At 47.3% G+C, this 21,099-nt stretch overlaps 1 protein-coding gene across 5 annotated transcripts in view; it reads left to right on the top strand.

Moving 5' to 3' along the window:
- Positions 1-20,955, top strand: part of FMNL3 (formin like 3) — an 80,501-nt gene extending 59,546 nt beyond the window's left edge. The window contains exons 6-27 of one of the 5 annotated variants that reach the window (XR_013487617.1): positions 264-419; positions 2,222-2,330; positions 2,666-2,742; positions 3,072-3,165; positions 3,626-3,700; positions 7,435-7,545; positions 9,912-10,061; positions 10,748-10,849; positions 11,544-11,820; positions 12,303-12,371; positions 12,721-12,845; positions 13,057-13,259; positions 13,679-13,913; positions 14,075-14,143; positions 14,274-14,354; positions 14,507-14,636; positions 16,747-16,907; positions 17,524-17,625; positions 17,944-18,036; positions 18,511-18,634; positions 18,801-18,996; positions 19,637-20,955. Coding sequence is in view for 4 of the 5 variants with exons in the window: in XM_020966043.1 (XP_020821702.1) it covers positions 264-419; positions 2,222-2,330; positions 2,666-2,742; positions 3,072-3,165; positions 3,626-3,700; positions 7,435-7,545; positions 9,912-10,061; positions 10,748-10,849; positions 11,544-11,820; positions 12,303-12,371; positions 12,721-12,845; positions 13,057-13,259; positions 13,679-13,913; positions 14,075-14,143; positions 14,274-14,354; positions 14,507-14,636; positions 16,747-16,907; positions 17,524-17,625; positions 17,944-18,036; positions 18,511-18,634; positions 18,801-18,892 (2,635 nt within the window). In the remaining variant the exon portion in view is untranslated. The remainder of the gene's footprint in view (positions 1-263; positions 420-2,221; positions 2,331-2,665; positions 2,743-3,071; positions 3,166-3,625; positions 3,701-7,434; positions 7,546-9,911; positions 10,062-10,747; positions 10,850-11,543; positions 11,821-12,302; positions 12,372-12,720; positions 12,846-13,056; positions 13,260-13,678; positions 13,914-14,074; positions 14,144-14,273; positions 14,355-14,506; positions 14,637-16,746; positions 16,908-17,523; positions 17,626-17,943; positions 18,037-18,510; positions 18,635-18,800; positions 18,997-19,636) is intronic. The other 4 variants (XM_020966044.1, XM_020966043.1, XM_020966045.1 and 1 more) reach the window with 4 other exon arrangements.
- Positions 20,956-21,099: the final 144 nt, after the last annotated feature.

Raw genomic sequence — 21,099 nt, 5'->3', positions numbered from 1 at the left:
GTAGGGTGAGTTGCCCAAGGTTCCACAGGTAATGAGGAGCAGAGACAAGATTTGACCTCCACTGTTTGTACTCCTTGATGCTGTCTCCCCATCTTAATTATCTTTGCTCCCCTCAGCCTGTATGTTGCTCTCTGCTCTCCTGGCCTTTGCTCTTTGTTGCTAGGGAGACGTGAATCGTTGAGGCCGTCTCCGGGAGCCTTGCCCGAGTCTCTTCTCTGTGTGCGTGCCTATGTGTATCGGGTGTGTGTCTTTCCGTGCTCCAGGTTTGATTTTGAGGGTCTGGAAAGCAGTGACGAAGGCGCTTTTGAGAAGCTGCGATCCTGGAGCAGGTCTATCGAGGATCTGCAGCAGCAGCCCAGTGTCCTGTCAGCTCCTTTTGCCAACAGCCTCGCTCGCTCTGCCCGCCAGTCTGTGCTACGGTATGTATCAGGCTTGCTGTGCGTACCAGCCTGCTTTCCTCTTCCTCCTCCTGCTCCTGCTCGTCCTCCTCTTCCTCTCCCCTGTGAGCCTAGAGCCTAGGTGATGGCAGTGAGCACTCATGGCCTTCCCTTTTCTCTCTCCATCTCTCCGCTTCCAGGGCTCGGCTCTCTTTCCCTCTGCCTGACAGTCTGTCCTCTGGTTTGTGCTCTCTCTGTCCCCCTGGCTCTGCCTAGCAGTTTTGTCTTGGGTAAGTACTTGTTCCTATGGCTGTGCCCACCCTCTTCTGAAATTATTCTCCCCTCTCACCCAATCTCCCAATTCTGTTACCCTTAACAGAAGGGAAGTTGTTTCTTTCCTTAAGCTATTTTTTTTAATCCTTTCATAACCATCTTACCCGGGGAGAAATCCATCTTCCATACTAGTTCTTTTTTCACATATACTTGTGAGTTCAGAGCCCCTTTTCTGTGTGGTGTTTTTCTTCTGCTGGCTAGCGTATGTCCTTCATTTTGTTCTCTGTTGGCTTTTTGGATGTTTTTATACTCTGTAAGCTTCTATAAGACCAACCAACCTTCCTTTAATTTCTTCCCCTTCCCTTGATTTTTCCTCCCTCTTTGGGGGACTTTTCTCCCCAAAGTACCAAATATACTCATATGTCTGGAATGTTTTGAAGGGCCATCACTTCTAGAGACAGAATGGCATAAATGACAATTCAACATCCCCGTTAGCCCAGTGATTCCTTGCCTTGGTTTCTTGTTTTTCCTTTCCATGGACTCTGCCCATCTCATGCCCGTACTGCTCTCCTGTGTTTTTGGGGGATTGCTCTTCATGTTCCATTATTCCAACTATGCACACGGGCCTCCTGAGTCTTTCCCTGAAAGATGCTGTATATGTTGTCAATTTTTTTTTTTATGGAATGCCTTATAAGATACTGGGTTTCTGGCTCTGAGGCTAAGGAGGTATATGGACATCTAGAAAATACAGGTCGAGATGTATATTCACCGGGATGCCTGCTTCTGGTACCTCGAGTCGGTGCTTAGCTCTGCCTTTCCTGGGATATCAGACCTGGGGTGGTAAGCAGGAAATTCAAACCCTAAAGGTTGTGTAGAATGTGTGGTAATGGTGGGTTTCCCTATAGATTAAGTTCTGGGAAGCTAATCTTGCTAGGTTAAGCAAATTAGTTATTGGGAGTAAGAAGGTAGAAAATTGAGAAATAGGATTATTCCATAGATTTAAGAACACGTAGCCCTGGAAGTTGTCTCAGGACTCCAGCAACAGATGGCTGGTTAAGAAGATTTTAGGAATTGAGATGTCATGTGTAGGTACCTGGGCCTAGACTCTAGGTTGGGAAATTAGGATAGTTGGCTGCTAGGGAGAAATTCAGCCTGGAAGATTAGCCTGCTGTTATTGATGTAATTTAAGGTTCCTGGAGCATCACCTGCCAGTAATGTCAGCTTCAACACTAAATGTTTAAAGACGAGACTTACTCTGTTTGGCTCCAGAAGGTCCAACCAGGGGCACTGGGTATAAGTTGCAAAGGAGCAAAGATAGGTTTGATGACAGGAAGCACTTCCTAGCAATTAAAGCTATAAAAAAAGTGGAATGGGCTGCCTTGAGAGGTTGGGGGGGGGGAGTTCTTGCATATCCTTAGTGGTCCTCTGGAAGAGGCTGGACGACCACTTATTGATCTTATTGATATTATAGTAGGGTTTCCTTTTGTGTACAAGTTGAACTGCTGTACGGCTGCTGAGTCCCTTCCAATTTTCCAGTTTTGTTATTCTGTAAAGCCTCCTCTCCTCCCCAGGTACAGCACACTTCCTGGAAGAAGGGCCCTGAAGAACTCCCGCCTTGTGAGCCAGAAGGATGATGTCCATGTCTGTATCCTCTGCCTCAGGGCTATTATGAACTACCAGGTACAAAGATGGCAGCTCTGACCTGCTTGGCCTTGTGATCCTTCTTGGGGCAGGGGGCCAGAGCCTGCTTTACCTTAACAGGGAGTATTTGTCAAACCAGAATTCTCCTTAGTCATTTGGAAAAGTATGGATAGGTGCCAAGAGGTATGATCTACCCAGAGTGCAATGCTCTGTGAACACCCTTAGTGAACCATCCCTTTCCTACCTGATAAAACTCTACATTTGGCTATAGCTTTATATCCTTCCTCAGGTAGAATGGAGGGAAAGTATCAGAGATCATTTTCCACCTTGCTCCTTGCTGAGTCTACTCATCCTTCTATTCTTTTTCCCTGCAGTATGGATTCAACTTGGTCATGTCCCACCCCCATGCTGTCAATGAGATTGCCCTCAGTCTCAACAACAAGAACCCCAGGTGAGACCTCTTGCCAGTCCAAAGTTGTGGAGACCTGCATACCTACCTATACAAGGAGCCCTGCTTTGTGGCTACTATGACCCTACCAAGGACCAGGGACTGATTTGGAGGAACTTTCTTCCATACATGGGAAAAATGGGATCACCATTTTCCCTTGGGTTACAGTAGCTTAGTGTGGGGAAGCTGGCCTTCCTGGCCTGCTGCTTTCTAACAACCCACTATCTCTAGGTTCCAGTGCTCTGAATTGCCAGTGGTTAAACTGAGCCTTTGATGGGGAGGTCCAAAGGTAGGGGAGTTAGGACCTGTGCATGTCTGTTTCTTGCCCTCAGGACCAAAGCCCTTGTTCTGGAGCTGCTAGCCGCTGTGTGCTTGGTGAGGGGAGGCCATGAAATCATTCTTGCTGCCTTTGACAACTTCAAAGAGGTCAGCCTACTGCTTCTGCCTGTGGGTTAAGGATGGTAACTGGGATGGTAGAAGGGACAGAGAATAGCTGGGCATCACCCGTTACAGTATGGGGATAATTGGACTGTTGGAGCTCTTGTGTGGGCATCAGCTGCCACCTAGAAAATGGGTCTTACCCTTGAGTAGGGCAGAGAATCTATCTTGGGTCTTGCCTCTTTTGTACCGAGGATGTTGTAAGCCAGCCTCTCCTAGGCCTTGCCAGAGAAGTTCATGACTAGCTGACGTGGGCTGCCCTTGGAAAGCTAGATCAAAGCATGTATGTCCAGGGAAGATGAAATAAGACAGCAGACATTTTGACCTCAGGTTTCCTGATCCAGAGTTTTCTTTTATGTTATCTAGACTGTTTCCCCTCAGAATTGCCCAAGGCTTGAGTGCCACAGTAGGTGGATCCTTGCACTGAGGCTGTGTTTGTTCCACACAGGTGTGCAAAGAGCTCTACCGCTTTGAGAAGCTGATGGAGTACTTCCGGAATGAGGACAGCAATATTGACTTTATGGTGAGGACTTGAACCTGGGTCAGGCAGAGCCAGGTTTTCTAGGGAGGTCCAACATGTGTACATAGCATATTCCTATAGGTCATAAACATTTGGAATGGTCGAGACTGTCTTCTGTTTTTATAAATTCTTCTTGTAGCACCTAGTGTAGCACTTAACACAATTTGACCTCAGTGGGTGCCTGCAGATTGCCTACTCCATTGTGCTTTCAGAAACCTGAGGCTGAATTCATGGCTGAACTTGCCTAGCTCTGTCTCTTCCTCTGTTTATGCAGCCTTGTCTTCTGTGGTCCTAGTCTCATCCAAGTAATTTTCATTTCATTCCTTCTCATTCATTTATATTCACTGACCCAGATTCCCATAATATGTAGTAAAATACAGAGTTGAGGACATTTGGGCCCCATTTTACGTATCACTTTTCAACCAGCTTGAAATGTCAATAGTATAGTTAACTTCTTTCCCATTGTTTTGACCTTCTATCCTTCTCACATCCTTTCTTTCATTCTTTGGGCCTGTTCATCCCATCAGTATTCCTGTCTTCATTTCTCTAGACCTCCTTCACCAGTTTTCCTTTTTTTTTTCTCAGCCAAAGACAAGGTTTATTAAAGATCCACCATATTAGCCAGACTCTTAAGGAATCTGAGCACCTGTGAGCTATTGGCTAGATTCTAAGAATCTGAGCACCTTAATGGAGATGAGATGGATCTTATATACAAAAAGGCTGTGGGAGGGATCTAGGAGTGGCCAAGTAGTTTGGGGTGACAGGAGGAGGGGTCTGAGGAATATCTGAATGGGAGAGGCCAGTAAGCGGGGGTGAACAGAATACCTGGGACCTGGACCTCATGGCCAAGGGAGAATGGAGCCTTGCTAGGATTAAGGGTGGGAAATGGCGGGGGGGGGTGGGTGCTGTGCCATAGGGAGGTAAGACAATGGAGGGCTAGGCTAGATTAAGGATAACAGAATTGGGAGATTGGGTATAGCCACAATGAAAGGCCAGTTGATGGAATTATAGCCTCAGGCAAATGCCAGAGATTTGGCCATGTGGGAAAGTCCAGGGTTTTTCCTTTTTGGGGGGGGCCTAGCTCCCACCCTCTCCATTCCCCCGTCAAACAAATGGGACCCAAATTCTTTTGGGGTAAGGGGTGAAGGTCTTGGCTTCTGAAACTGCTTCCTGCTGGCAAGGGACTTAGAGTTGTCCCTGCCTCAAGGAGGTCCCAAAGAGGAGATTGACTGAAACCAAGCACAGGCTGCATCCAGGGAACGATGGGGGTACATCAGCTTATACCCACTGTTTGCTACCAGCTGTAGGTGAATGGCCTGTAGTCTGGAAGACAGAAAAAACTCCAGGGCCCAGATATGATAGGATAAAACATCCTTAGCTCTGTTTGTTTCTTTTCTTTTCTTTCTTTTTTTTAAGGTAATTGGGGTTAAGTGATTTGCCCAGGGTCACACAGCTAGTAAGTGTCAAGTGTTTGGTCTGAGGCTGGATTTGAACTCAGTTCCTCCTGACATCAGGGCCAGTGCTCTATCCACTCTTAGCTCTGTTTGGATTCAGATAATTCAGTTTTCCAACCATGAAGTATCAAATCCACCTCATAGCCAGACTCAGAAATAGCCAGGTGCGTAACATTCCTTTTCAAAGGAACATAATAGGGAAACTGAGCCAGGAGTCCCCATCTTAGACTGAGGCTAAAATTGTCCTCTCAGCTTTTCTTGATGCAAAGCCTCAAGCTATGTACAGGGTCTGAGCACCAATAGCACATTCTCTGGGTAGCTTGTGGCATTTCTCTCAGATGGTGGATTATTGATTATCAATGCATTGTTATGATCCATCAGACAACTCAAAATAAAATCCTATAAGCTTTTACCTTAAACAGCAAGTTTCACTAATCACAGCTTAGGAAAAACTTTTCCAGGATTTACATCTCAAATTAAAATTGTCCTCGTGTAAAAAGCCCATCGTTAGAGATTACTTCTATATACTTGTAAATTTTCGCAAATCAAAATCCAAACAGATTTTTTGGCAAGTTTACGCATTAAAACAACAACCAACAATAGCCGAATTATTTTAGCAGTAACCAAATTATGAAAAGTTGCTTGACATAACGGATACAAAAAGTTCACCAATTTGAAACTTGAAACAAACCCATTACCAATCAGGTGACTTCAATTTTGTTAAATGCATTTCCAAATTACTTTACACAGATAAACATCTCATTATTAGCAGTTAAAACTACAACTTTAAAAGAGCATGCTTCAGAGGCCAGCTTCTTTACCTTGAGTAGGATGTGCTGAACCTGGGTAATGCTTCCAGGCAAAGGTTGCCATAGGGCCCAAGGCCATTGCCAAGGGGCCCACACTGTAGCTGCTGCCCTTCCCCATTCCTTCCTTTCCCCGGGTGGGGGAGGGCAAAATCAAAGGTGAGGGGGAAAAAGTGAAACTCTCTTCTCCTATGAGAGGGGTTAACAGATACCCTCTTGACTCAAGGGAAGGGAGTGGGAGAAAGAAGTGACCAGGGTTGTAAGGAGGTGTTTCAAAACTCCTTAATGATCAATCATAAAACCTCTAGAATCTGCCAAGATATTTTTAGCTGTTCTAACTTTCCCCTGTAACCTCATGAAGGAGGATTCAGGGATGTAGAGGGAAGGGAGTAAGTAAGTAAGGGAAGGGAACCAAAAAGCAACTGCAATTTTCCCAATTCCCTAGTGCCGAGAGAATTGGCAGAATTGGGCATACACTTCCAGAAAGGGCATTCATCCTTGTCCTCTGTGCTGCAAAAGGTGTACCCAGGTCTATGGCCTCAAACTGAACCAATGGACCGAGAGCCTGAGAGCGTCAGGCCAAGTACAAGACAGCCTTGTAACTGTCTGCCAGAAAAGCACCTCTAAGCCTTGGTGCTTGGAGAGTGATCCCAACTGCAAAGCAAGAAGGGAGGTGGGGAGGGGAGCTTTACATACCTTCCAGTCTTGGCTGGAGAAGAACTTGGGCTTAGGCAGCTTCCCTGTAATGGTAACCAAATGATGAGGTTTAGGGGTTCTGGGACCCCAAAATCACAACATGTGGGTCCTGCCTGAAAGAATTTGACCCAAGCCTTCTTTCAGCCAAAGACAAGGTTTATTAAAGATCTGCCGTATTAGCCATATTAGCTTAAAGAATCTGAGCACCTGTGAGGTATTGGCTAGATTGTAAGAATCTGAGCAGTGGCTAGATTGTAAGAATCTCAGCCCACCAGTTTTCCTTTGACTTAACTCAAATGAACGTCTTCTGTTTTATACCCCCTCTCCATCCCGTGACCCTCTCTCTCTGCCTATGCCATTTTCTGAAAATGCTCCTTGATGAAAGAGGAATGAGGAGAGATTGGATTCTCAGCCATGCTACATTCCTCCTCTGAAAAAAGCAATGCGGCAACTCTTAGTGGATATCTGTCACATGTCCAAGGAATTTCTTTCCCCTCTGATGGTGATGATGACAGCTGGCCTTTATTTCGTTCTCTAAGCTTTGTAAAGTGTTTTACAAATGTTATCTCATTTGATCCTCACAAGAACTCTGGCAGAATGGTGCTGTTATTCCTATTAGCAGAGGAAAAATGGCCTCTGCTAAAACATGAACATATTAAAGCTAAATTAATATGAACCATAAAATGGTTGCATGCCTTTTCCTCTCCCTCTGGGATTCTCTCCTCTCTGCTTTGTTTCCCAGGTTTTCTCCTTCATTTGGTCTCTTTTCCCCCTTCTCTAGGTAGCCTGCATGCAGTTCATCAACATTGTGGTACATTCGGTGGAAGATATGAATTTCCGAGTCCACCTGCAATATGAGTTCACCAAGCTTGGGCTGGAGGAGTTCCTGCAGGTGAGCTTTGTGGAGCCTACTCTAAAACATCTCTTTGGGCCGGCCTTCTTCTCATTGCTTTTCTCATGAGATACTCAGGCTTGAGGGGATCTGCTGTAGTTCTCTGACTGACCCTGACATAGCTTGAGGCTTTGCATCAATTGGCAATAGAAGATTCTCCACTCAAAGAATTCTTCAGTCTGACCCAAGTTTTTAGGGATGGGGAAGGAAAGAAGGAAGGAAACAAGCATTTCTGAAGTGCCTGCTATGTGCCAGGCACTGTGCTGAGGGCATTACAAACATCATCGCTTTTGATCTTTGCCACCATCCTGGGAAGTGAGTACTTGACAACCAGATTTTATGAGGCCTTTCATAATTAACAGATTCTTCTTCTTCCCTCTCTTCCTCTCATGCTCCTTCTATCATCCAGCACTCAGAGAGCTGCTTACCCCTGGTGATACAGCCTTCCTGGCCATTTTTTCAGTAGTCATAATACATTCAGACGTATTCACATCTTCTCTCGTAGTCCCTGACTCGACGATCCCCGGAGGAGGACTTACAACGCTCCTTGTTTCCTGTTGCTTTTCTGCTGCCATCACTCACCAACCTCTGCTCCTTTGAAGTTCCCTCTATCCAAATTAATCACCCACTACAGATCCTGGTGGTTATCTGCTACCCCCTAGGACATTTTTATTTCTTTCTCAGTTCAGTGCCTTCCTCTACTCTCACTCTCCTGAAAGACTTCAACATAAATGTTAATGCTTCCTTGAGCACCTCAGTCTACTCAACTCCCATGATCTCTCCCTTTCTCTCTGTTATACACAGCGTTGGTTACACCTTTGATTTTGCTATCACCTACAAATGTTCCAGTTCCATGATCTGAAATACCTTTATCTAGTCATTCATAGCTGTATCATTCCTGTTCTGCCAGAGCCTTATTCTGCCTAATCCTGTTTGTCACCCTCATGGTGACCTCTACTCCCTCCACCCCTCAGGACTTTCCCAGGCCGTCATCTATGCTCCTGGACAAACTCTTGCCCCCATCCTTGAGCCCTGAACTAGTTCATTTCTGTGCTGTCCTGTCCTCTCACATCCATTGCTCCTTTTCCCGATTGATGCTTTACCACAGCTCACTCTGTTTCTTCTCATGTGCAGAGCTGGAGAAGGTCATTCAATGATGCTGACTGAACTCACTAATAATTTGTCCTCTAATCTCAACCGGGCCATTTCCACTTCTTTTATTCCTCCTTCTCCGATTCCTTATATGACTCACTGTTGTAAACTTTGTCCTCAGTCAGTCAAAAAACACTCCACCATGCTTAGCACATAAATGGCAAAAATGGGCAGTCTCTGCCCTCAAGGAGCTCATGTATTAGTGAGGGAGACAGTGTGTAAATAACTAGGTATAAACTAGGTATAGTGAATAACTGGGTATAGACTGGAGACATTCAGAATAGATAGGAGGTAATCAGAGAGAGAGAGGAAGGCACTGTAGCTGGGTAGACCAGTAAAAGTCTGCAGAAGTAGTATTGAAGCTGAGTCTAGAAGGAAGCCAAGGACAGTTAGAAGTGGAGTTTGTGGGGCAGAGCCTTCCAGGAATGGAGGGTAGCTAGCTCACAGGTATGAAGCAAAAAGATGGAGTAGCGGACTCAAGGAACAAGCTTCCCGCACCTCCTCTACTCCAGCTCTTGTCAAGTAAAGATCTTGCCTCATACTTTGTAGAAAAAATTGAAGCCGTTTGCCATGAGCCTACCTCACAGCTAACTCATTGACATCATCCTACACTATTTTCTTTATTCCAGTTTCCGATTAACAAGTGGGACTTCTCTTCAACAAGATGAACCCCTTTTACGTGTGTCCTTGATTCCATCCCCTCCCATCTTTCCCAGCAGATAGCCTTCATAGTTAGCCCCATCTCTGTAATCTTCATTTTCTCCCTGTTGACTAGTTTCTTCCTTCCTGCCTACAAACATGCCCAAGGCCCCCCCATCCTTAAAGAACATCACTAGACCCTATCATCTCTACAAGCTGTTGTCCTGTATCTCCTTTTTTCTCATCCAGCCTCCTTGAAAAGGGTATCTACACTCATTGCTTCCATTTCCTTTCCTATCACTTTCTTCTCTGAAATTTGACTTCCAACTTCATCCCTCAACTGAATCTCTCTAGTTACCAAGTGTTATCTCTTAATTGCCAAATCTGATGGCCTTTTCTAAATCCTGATCCTTCTTGATCAAGATTCCTTGACATCCATCCAGGACTAGTCCTTCCCTGCTCGTCTCTCTATTCTAAACATCTATTATTCCATTTAGGATAGCTTCAGGACTTTTCTTGTCATTCTTCAACTCTATGCCTGACTCTACATCCCATACTTTCCATCTCTTCCCTAGAAGTCGAGGCATACAGAGAGTGAGAAGTTGCAAGTGCAGATTCAGGCATACCTAGATAATGTATTTGATGTTGGTGGACTGCTAGAGGATGCTGAAACCAAGAATGTGGCACTGGAGAAGGTGGAGGAGCTGGAGGAGCACATTTCCCAAGTAAGTGCCGTCTCCTTTGGCTGTCTGAGACAAAGTGGAGAAAGGTTTGGATTTCAGTAGTTTTGGTGTTTTTTTTTTAAATGAGACCATTGGGGTTAAGTGACTTGCCCAAAGTCACGTAGCTAGAAAGTGTCAAGTGTCTGAGACTGGATTTGAACTCCTGACTCCAGGGCCAGTGCTTTATCCACTTGTAGTTTTGGAGTAAAATATATCCTGCAGCCATCTTATATTGGAACCAGAGCCCTGGGGAATAGCCTGGTCTCTCTCAGACATCCTCTACACCAGAAAAAACTGAGACCAGGCTTAATTTCCTGGAGCTATCTCAGGCCACAACAGATGACCTCAGTGATGGAAATGAACCAGCCCTTGGGTCTGGCAGGGTGCTCAATTCCAGCAAGCAAATGACCAGTCATGCCAAGATCACCCGTACAGTTGTATCAGGGCTGTTGGCCATGAGAAGAGACCTTTGGGGAAGCCCAAGGACTTCAGTCTTGTGGAGACTTTTCTCTCATGCTTGTGCTTTGGGGGAGTGAACAACACTTGGCACTGAGTAACAAGTTCAGGGTTGGAGCTCAGTTTTAGCTTGGGGATAACAGAGGCTATGGGCAGTATTTTTCAATTCAAGTTCCTTTGAATCCCCAGAGCTACAGGAATTGGGTTGGGTCTCCTACTTTTTTCTCCTTTAGTTATCTGAAAAGTTGCTGGATCTTGAAAATGAAAACATGATGCGCGTGGCAGAGCTGGAGAAGCAGCTGCTGCAGCGGGAGAAGGAGCTGGAAAATATCAAGGTATTGGGGTTAGCGTAGGGAGTAGTCAGAAAGACCCAGGAATCCTTTTGCATGTTGGTAACCCTTTTACTTCCAAAGAGCTTTTGAATTCTTTTATTTCTCACTGTGGCGCCCCCCCCCCCCCTGAGGGAAATAAACCACCCTCCAGTTGGAAGTCAAGGCCCAGAGTGGGTCATTGTGTGACTCTTTCACGTGATGAGTCAGGGGTGGAAGTAGGGTTGAAGCCCAGTTATCAAGTTGTCTGATTCCCAACCTAGGGCTCTTTCTAGTAGGGCCTCATTCTCCTTGAGCTCCATCTAGAGCTGTTTGATGGGTTAGGGTAATAGATGCCACTGAGTCTACGTGTCATAGATGGAGGTGGCCTTGCCATTCCATTTTGAAGTGTGTCTCTTCTGTTTTGCCACTTGTGTTCTTTATGCTGATTCAGTTTGCATTAATTTTCATAAAGCTATGAAGTCAACTCTACTCCTTTAGAGTTTGTTCTCTTTACCTCCCTTACTCTGCTCTAGGCCTTTCCTATTCCCATTTCAGTAGCTTTGCTCCTCTGAGCACCCTGATAGAGACTCATTAAGAACCTCTCAGGTAGAAAATCCCTGAACTGGGGCATCCCTTGCCCTAATGCAGGTCCCAGGGGCAACTTCTGCCAACTCTCTGCTCTACCTCTCCCACCTCGTTAACTTTGTCTGCTATGCAGGAGACCTACGAAAACACGAATCACCAGGTACACACTCTTAGGAGGCTTATCAAGGAGAAGGAGGAAGCCTTTCATCATAGGTGCCACCTAGATCCACATACTCAGGCTTTGGAGTCGATGAGCAGTGATCTCACCAGGGTGGGCCCTACTGAACTCAATGAAAGTGTGTTCCCATCAGACCTCGACCTGGTAGCCCCACCCTCACCCCCAGAAGAGACACTGCCCCTACCCCCGCCGCCAGCTCCACCTCTTCCACCTCCAGCACCCCCACTTCCAGGTAACCATGTCCTTGGGATGCAGTGAGTTCCATTATTTAGGGAAGTACCTAAGGCAGAAGCCACATCAGTAATGATGATCTATTATTTATTCATATAGAGATCTATTATTCATTACTTTTTTTAAAACAAAGTAGACATTGTGAAAATGGTTAATACATTAGATAATAGAGCTGTAAGGAAAGGCTAAAGAACTAGAAACCAAACAGCTGAGTGGAGGACATGAGGGTTGTCTTTAAGATCATCAAAGAGATTAACCTGTTAGCACTCTTGTCTCCATGGACAGAAAAAGAGGGAAAGGGGAATTTAATCTAGAGACAAGGAAAAACTTCCACATTATCCTAGAGGGAATCAATAGAATGTGGGTTAACTGAGGGTTGCTATAGTAGCTGTTTATCTAGAAATCTTCTGAGTTAAAAGTTATGGAGGAGGGAAAGACCGGAAGGCATTTTCCCTATCATTCTTCTTCCTTTTCTTCCCTCAGAAAAATGTCCTCCTGCCCCACCTCTCCCTGGAGCTGCTCCTTCTGTGGTCTTGACTGTGGGCTTGTCAGGTAAGAGCCATCAGAACTTTCGGTGGTGGGACAGGAAGGCTAGAATTTGGGGCAACAGGAAAAATGGCTTTGTTGTTCATTCACGTCCAATACTTTCTGGCCTCATGGGCCACAGGGTTTTCTTGGCAAAGATACTAGAGTGGTTTGCCGTTTCCTTCTCCAGTGGATTAAGGCAAACGGGCTAAATGACTTGCCAAAGTTCACACAGCTAGTAAGTGTCTGAGGCCAGATTTGGACTCGGGTCTTCCTGACTCTAGACCCAACACTCCAAATACCAAGCCATCTAGCTGCCCCTAAAAATGACTTTAAATTCCTCCAATGACTTTTCACTGCCTCTCATCCATGCCAGCTATCCGTATCAAGAAACCGATCAAGACCAAGTTCCGTCTGCCTGTATTTAATTGGACAGCATTGAAGCCCAACCAGATCAGTGGCACTGTCTTCAGTGAACTTGATGATGAGAAGATCTTAGAAGTGAGACGGGGTTTGGGTTCAGAGGGAAGGAAGGCTTTAAGGGCCCCAAAATACTAACTTTGCCTCAGCTAATCCCATCTGTCCATTCCGTCCATTGGGCTGGGAGATGGCCATCACTTGGGAATGGTGCCTGATAGCCAAAAGCTTGGTTGAAACTGGGAGGGCAGTGGTGGAGCCAGGACAGCCAGATAATCTCCCTTGTTTCCACCAGGATCTGGACCTGGACAAGTTTGAGGAACTGTTCAAGACAAAGGCACAGGGTCCTGCTCTTGATCTTGTCTGCTCCAAGAGCAAAACCTCACAAAAAGCAGCCAGCAAAGTTACTTTGCTGGAGGCCAATCGAGCCAAGAACCTGGCGATAACTCTACGAAAGGCAGGCCGCTCAGCCGAGGAAATCTGCAGAGCAATCCATACGTAGGCAACCACACTGCCTTGGCTCTTCTTCTCCTTTTCTCTCTCCCCACTCCACTCCCCAAGTCCTCTTCCTCATCCCATCTGAGCTAAGTCAGGTGGGGCAGGTTAGAGTCAGCCCAGGATGCCAGGAAACCCTCCCTCCTTCAGCTTGCTCCTTGGGCATTTTCACTGCCTCCCAGAGAGGCAACTTTGGGAACTGCAGCCCCTGGTCTTTAATGATCCTAGAACTTTTCCTTGCCCATGTCCCAGTGGGAATTACCTCCCTTAGTTATGGTTCACCGTTCTCTCCCCATGGGCTTGTGGTGAGGGGGGGAAGTGGTGGGAGCAAGGGGTGGGATGGATGGAAGTTCCATCTGAGAAGGTGGTAGAAATGGTGGATAGATCCAAGGGGCCTGCGACCGCCTCTTGTTTGGCCTCAGGTTTGACCTGCAGACGCTACCCGTGGACTTTGTGGAGTGTCTTATGCGTTTTCTGCCAACGGAGGCTGAGGTGAAGCTCTTGCGTCAGTATGAGCGGGAACGGCAGCCCCTAGAAGAGCTGGCAGCTGAGGACCGTTTCATGCTGCTCTTCAGCAAGGTGGAGCGGCTGACCCAGCGCATGGCCGGTATGGCCTTCCTGGGCAACTTCCAGGACAACCTGCAGATGCTCACACCGGTACCAGCTCCTTCCCAGCTTCTGCTGTCATCCCCCATTAAGCCTCTTCAAACCCTGTTGCCATCCCAGAGTGTCCTGTGCTGCCTGTCCACTCAGTCGTTCCGCCCAGCCCCCTCCCTCTAGCCCCACAATTAACTCAGCTGCTCTGTCCTTCCTTCTAGCAACTCAATGCCATCATCGCAGCGTCTGCCTCCGTCAAGTCTTCTCAGAGGCTGAAGCAGATGCTTGAGGTAGGCTGAGGCCCACCGGCTGACAGGGAGGAGGGAAGTGGGCCCTGGCGTGTTTGCAAGGGTGCTATGGCAAAGTAGGAAGAGGCCTACCTGAGCAGGGCTTCCTATCTCCTCTGTGGCTTCTTGGCAGATAATCCTTGCTCTGGGGAACTACATGAACAGCAGCAAGAGGGGTGCAGTGTACGGTTTCAAGCTGCAGAGCCTGGATCTGGTAAGGATGGAGCTAGAGCAGGTGGAGACTCCAGGGAACACATGATGGGAGGAGGTTGGTGGCTCTGGGATTAGCAAACATGCAAAGGAAGCCTATGCTCCCATCTGTGCTCAACACCATTATGTTCAACCCTGTCTCATCTCCACCCATAGCTATTGGACACCAAATCTACTGACCGGAAGCTGACCTTGTTACATTTCATTGCATTGACTGTGAAAGAGAAGTACCCAGAATTGGCTGGCTTCTGGCATGAGCTGCACTTTGTGGAGAAGGCTGCGGCAGGTGAGAAGAACCAGGCTTCCCTGAGCCCAGGGCCCTTGAGTTGTGTGACGCCTCCCTTGCTGTCTCAGCTCCAGGACAATCCCAGGAAGCGAAGAGGAGGGGGAGCAGGGGGCACTTGTAGCTCCTTTGTTCTCTTTCTTTTTTCTTTTCCTTTTGACTACTTCAAAGTTTTCCGCGGGGGCCATGGCTGGGGCTGCCCAAAGGGGAGCCTTCCTCCAGGAACAGGGCCCTGGCCCAGCCCTTCCTAGCTTTGTGGAGTGGGGGGCAGAGAAAAGAACTGCCCATTTACTCCTTGCTCCTTTAGGCTTGGTTTGGTAGATTCAGGGTTTGTTTTTCTAATGATGTATATGAAAGTGCTTAAGAAAAGTTTCAGGTGCTGTTCCAAATGGAAGGTATTTTTAAAAACTGTCTTTCCTTGCCTGCTGTTCAGATGGACCTGGACAGAAGAGTAGGCAGGGGTGCTCTCAGAGGTAGTTATCTCAGAACTTCCTGCAAAGGGCACTACGTTTGGAGTCTGAGGGTGGGGGTCCACGTTCTACCTTTTCCGCTTCTCATCTCGGTGACTGAACAAGTCATTTTACTTCTTGGCCTCATTTCCCTTATTGGAAAATAGACCTAAATCTCTAAAGATATGATCCTATTTTCTCCTCAGAAGAGATCTTGTTTCAGAATGTAGATGGGACCAGGGCATGAGGTCACTGTCCAAATCATTTCTTGCTTAATAGGTAGACTTGGCTTGGCTTTCTGGGTGACCAGTGAGTGGTGGTTCCCAGATCTGCCTGCAGAGGCCAGTGTCTAGGATGAATAGAAGCCTGGGAAGCCCAGGATTGACACCTGACTGCTTCCTCTGGCTAGATTCTTCAGTTAGTCCAACAAAGCCTTTATCCATACCCGCCTTGTGCCAGGCTGTCTACTAGACGTTGAGGGTACAAAGACAAAGAGAAATGAAACATTCCTTGTCCTCAAAGAGCTTACATTCTATTGAGGAGACAGCATATACATATCTAAGTATGTGCAAAGTAAAAGGAGTGTGTGTGTGTGTGTGTGTGTGTGTGATCAGGAAAGAGTCCTGTGGTTGTGGATCTTCAGATCAATCCATCTTTATATGGCATTATCTCATGCCCATCATCTAGCTAATTCGACACCTGTACTTGCTGATGTTCTTTTAAAATAAATATAGTGCCCCAGACACTCCAGATGTGGTCAAAGTACAGCAGACCAATCTCATTCCTTGTTCTGGACACCCTTCTTCTTTTAATGTAGACTTTTCGGGGGCTGTTTTATCTCTCTGTTGATTAATTTTGAGTTTTATAGTCAATCCACTTAAAAACCTTTCCCTTCCTTGTTTTTGAGAACTTGATTTTTTAAAAAACCCAACTGTAAGATTTTGCCATAATTTATAGCTATTACATTTTGCCTTATTTTTTTGGTCCAGTGTTCTAGGTCTGACTCATCTGCTACTTGTCCTTCCCTAGCTCAGTGTCATCTGCAGATAAGCATGCCATCCTTGTCTTTACCCAGAGTATTGTTAAAAATGTTACAGGACAGGGAGCTACCTGCGGAATCAGTTCTAAGCTTACCGAGATGGTCTTTTCCTTTAGCCGTGAGGGAGGGGCACTGTGTGGGGAGCTATTGTGATAGTTTGGGTGAGAAACGAGGGAGACTATGGGGCCATTTGCATGTGGATGATGATTAAGCCCACGGGAGCTGATAAGGTGAGTGGGAGCATAGGGAGAGAAGGAAATAGAGCCCAGGCCAGAGTCTGGGGTCATATTCACAGTTATCAGGTGAGAACCCAGAAGAAGTAGCATCATGAAAACTCGAAAAGAGAGAGTATTGAGGAAGAGAGGGTGGCGAACAGTGTACAAGGCTGCAGAGAAGTCAAGAAGGTGGAGGACTGAGAAGAGGCCATTCAGTTTGGCAGTTAAGGTAACTTTGGAGAGAGCAGTTTCAGGCGATGAAATTGCAGAGGACGAGAAAGGTGAGGAAAGTGAAAGCAACAAATCTTGTTTGAAGGCAGCTTTTCCCCTCAAGGTGAAGTGGGCTGGGCAGGGAGGTGGGAATGCTGGTTCTCATGTATGTCCTCAGCCCGGGGCTCTGGTGTCCACAGTGTCCTTAGAGAATGTGTTGCTGGATGTGAAGGAGCTGGGCCGAGGAATGGAGCTGATCCGGCGCGAGTGCAGCCTTCATGACAACAGTGTCCTCCGTAACTTCCTCAGTGCGAATGAGGGCAAGCTGGACAAGCTTCAGCGAGATGCCAGGACAGCGGAGGTGGGGCCTTGGGCAAGGAAAACAAGGCGGTGGAGGGGAGGAGCACTCATTTCTCCATTTGGCTCCTGATGAGTTTCCTCACCACCACCATCAAAAAGCATTTATCAAACACTTGTGTGCAACTTTTTTCTTTTATTTTGTGGGGAGTGGGGCTGATGGGGGTGGTGGGTAGAACTCTACAAAGTGTGCTGTCCCAATACAGGGCCCATTCTTGCAGGGCAGACACACAAATACAAAGTAGGGATAATAACAATAGCTAACATTTATATAATACTTAGTATGTCCCAGGCACTGTGCTAAGCACTTATCTTATTTGATGCTCACAACAATCCTGGGAGGTGGGTGCTGTTTATTATCCCCATTTTACAGAGGAGGAAACCAAAGCAAATAGGTTAAGTGACTTTCCCAGAGTCACTGAGCTAGCAAGTTATCTGAGGCTAGATTTGAACTTAAGTCTTCCTAACTGCCCTAATGAGATTCCTCTATTCTATTTTGACTCACAGCAGGTTAGAGTGTATTGCTTTCCACGTTCTGAGATTTTGGTTCTCCTGTATTTGAGTTGGCCTTCTTGCTGCCCGCTCCATGCTGACCCCTTTTTTTCACTTCCTTTCTCCAGGAGGCTTACAATGCAGTTGTACGATACTTTGGCGAAAGCCCCAAGACAACTCCTCCTTCTGTATTCTTTCCAGTATTTGTTCGGTTTATCCGCTCTTACAAGGTATGGAGGAAGAAGGCTCATTAGTGAGAGGGAAGCCCCGGTTTGAGGGGCAGGGGCGCTGCGCTTCAGCTTTAGCTCCTCCTTCACCAGTGGGGTTGGAGGTGGGAGTTCCATACTGTTGAAAGGCCCCTTGGCTAGGGAGTGGTGGGCAGGGTGGGGACCCAAGCCCTTCCTGTAATTGTTTGGGGCAGGAAATGCCCCTCAGTGGGTGGCCACCTGGGGTTAATGTGGTCCAGTCAGCATCACCAGCAGCCTCCACCCCAGCCCTCCCCGCTTCGATTCCTCTCACCCCCATACCTCAATCCCATTGGTTCCCAGGAAGCAGAGCAGGAAAATGAGGCACGAAAAAAGCAGGAAGAAGTAATGCGGGAGAAGCTGCTGGCTCAGGAGGCTAAGAAACTGGATGCCAAGGTGGGTGGGGCAGAGAAGTGTGTGTGGGGGGTGTTTGTTTAAGGGAGGAAGGGAGGAATAAAGTATCAGAAATAGTGTGGAACTGAAAGCCAGGGGGAAAGTAAAGGTGGATGGCCAAGACCAGGATGGTAGAGTGGGCCCCCAGGTAGTCTAGGGGATAAAAGCCTAGCGAGGGAAAGGGATCATAGAGCTACAAGGGACCTCTCATCCAACATTAAAGGTCATCTCATTCAACCTTCTCATTCTTCAGGTGAAAAAATGAGGCCCAGAGAGGGTTTAAGTAACCTGCCTTGGGTCATGCAGGGACCAGATAAAGGGAAAGGGGCTAAAGAGATTCCTGTGCCTTGCTGTGGACACATGAGGATAGAGTACGAGGACAAAAGGGAGTCCTGGTTACTTCTCAGACTGAGTTTTGAGCAGGGGCTCCAGGCCAGGTCAGGATGATGGTTATGGTGCGTTTCCTTCTCCTCCCAGACTCCATCCCAACGAAACAAGTGGCAGCAGCAAGAATTGATTGCAGAGCTTCGGCGGCGCCAGGCCAAGGAGCACCGGCCTGTCTATGAGGGCAAGGATGGCACCATCGAAGATATTATCACAGGTGAGACTCCTTTCCGTCATAGGGCTCCTGCCCAGCGCTCCACATGAGCCAGCACTGAACTCGACTGTGCTGTGCTAGGTTGCCCAGTTGTTCGTCCTCTACCCACCTCCTACATCCCCATTCACTTGGGGTCTGATCAGTGTCTTCTCTCTCCTGCCGGCTGCAGTGCTGAAGAGTGTCCCCTTCACAGCCCGCACTGCCAAGCGGGGCTCACGCTTCTTCTGCGATGCAGCCCATCATGATGAATCAAACTGTTAGCCCCCAAGGCTGGGAGCCCCTGACAGGTACTGGGCACCTAAGCTGCCCAACTCTGCATGACCATCCCCTGGAGATGTCTGCTGCATGACTCAGATCCATTCCCTGTTAGTACCCAGCTGTTAAGATCACTCTCTGTCCTTGCATGTCCCTTTGCTCTGGGCACCACTTTCCCCCTGCATGCTTTCTTAGGATTGGGCTTCTTTGAAATTCTGAGGAAAAAGGGTCTTAGATTCAAAGGCTGGGGCTTTGGAGCTATGTCAGAGGAGACAGCATCAGGAAGCTTCTTTGGACTGGTGAAGCAGAGGGGCCTAGTGGTCAAAGGCAAGCACTTTATTGGGGGGACTGGGGAATTGGGGACTTATGGTTTAACATAATAGAATAGCTTCCAGCTGGAAGAACAAATGCATTCTTGCTATCATGCTCCCTGGCAGCTATTCTGTGCCTGGGATTTCCTTGCTGATTCTGTCTCTTAATTATTCTCATTTTTGTCCAGTGGCAAGAACCATTCTCCCTAGTTCCACTGCCCTTTAACCATTAAAATTCCTCAGTAGTCTTTATACTACTTTTTTCAGCTAATGCTATTCCATCCTGGCCTTTGGTCTACCTAGCAAGGCAACAGCAGCCTAAACCCTTACAGGGTCTAGTGAGACTTATTTGCAGGGGAGTAGGGACCAAATGGATGCTTTTGAAGATGGCACACCTTTGCCATGGCCTGCTCGGTAAGATGCTTGTTTCCATCCACAGGCCTGCACCACTGGGCCTGGAGCTATGCCCTGGCCCGAGCCCCAGGTCCCCACTGAGGCACCAATCACGGAGAAGGAAGCACTTCAGGCCCTCAAGTTCGTCTCTACAAGTTGAAGGGGGTTGATCCGGAGCCTTGGAACTGGCAGTGGCTCCCAAGCTGGGACCGCCACATTTATCCCGTCACTTCCTGTTCCCATCCCAGGCCTTGAGACTAGCTTCCCATTGGCTTCTGGTCCAGAAAGGGAGACAGTAGTCATCTTCTCTGTGGGAATCAGATTCCCCAGGCCAAGTCCCTGCCTAGGACCCAGGACCCATGCATTGTCTTTTACTGCACTTTGCTCTTAAGGCCTCTAACCACCTGCCCTGCTAGGGCATTCTTAATCCCTTCAAGGCAGCTCAGCCCCTTGTTTGGAGTGGGCACAGCCCCTAGCTGGATCAGGGTGGAGATGTCAGCTTCAGCACTTCCTGAGAACTTAGGCCCAGGGCCCTAGGCCTCAACCCAAGGGCATGAAAAAGAGAAGGAACAAATGATAGTGGCTAGATCCTGACTGGAGGAAGGGCAGAGACAAAACCCAGAGTATGAGCTGATGGGGAGAAAAGTCCTAGAGTTATTTTCTTCTAGACCCTTGGGTTTAGATGGCTGCCAGAACACTGGAGGCTGAGAAAATATTCCTCCAGTGCCTGGGGTCAAAACAGGGTAGGTTGTTAAGCCAGCTTCTGGGCTCATTAGTACTGATGGTGGAGGCTTTTCTACCTGTCCAAATCTGGTCACTGCCTGGCTTCTGAGTGGAGACTAAGGACAGAGCTGGGGAAAGAGGAAATAATTGGGATTGCCTGACCTGTTGAAGGTAAAGGAGGGGGGCATCTACAGCAGCAGGCTAAGCATTGGAATGGACCAAACCTGTGATTTTCTAGTGAGGAAATTGCTAATTTAGATCAGCACCTGTTTTGCAACTTAAAAGTCTTGAGCAGCCCAAGGCCCTGGGCAGGTAAATGACTTGGCATAGTCACACAGCCAGTAAAGGACAGTCAGACAAAGGACTTGCCATACTGCCTCTGAACGCTAAGTATTAAGGGAAGAAAACAACAGAAAAGCCTATGTACTGCTTTGCCAGGTTAGGGCTTTCTATTTGAGCCAAATATCTCCTCCTTGTCCTTCTAGCTCCCTCCCTTTTTCTATCCCCTGGAAGGGAATGTAGGTTATGCATCCCATTTTGTATATGGAAAACATTCCATCCCTACTTGTCTTGTGTGTCTATGTGTATATATCTCTATCTATCTATATGCTCCCCGAATGCCAACAAAAGCTTAGAGCATCACTGTGTGTCTGAGTTCTTTACCCTTAGGGTCATGGGTTGGCCCAGGGATGTGGTGTTAGGGGCAGTACCCCTATATTCCTTGGAGCACCGACTTCTTTCTGCTCAACACAAAGTAAGTAGTGACAGGCATGAGCTGGTTAACAA

The sequence above is a fragment of the Phascolarctos cinereus genome, unplaced genomic scaffold, assembly GCF_003287225.1.
Source record: "Phascolarctos cinereus isolate Bilbo 61053 unplaced genomic scaffold, phaCin_HiC Scaffold_1;HRSCAF=81, whole genome shotgun sequence".
NCBI lineage: Eukaryota > Metazoa > Chordata > Mammalia > Diprotodontia > Phascolarctidae > Phascolarctos > Phascolarctos cinereus.
This window is presented reverse-complemented; position numbering and strand designations above follow the sequence as displayed.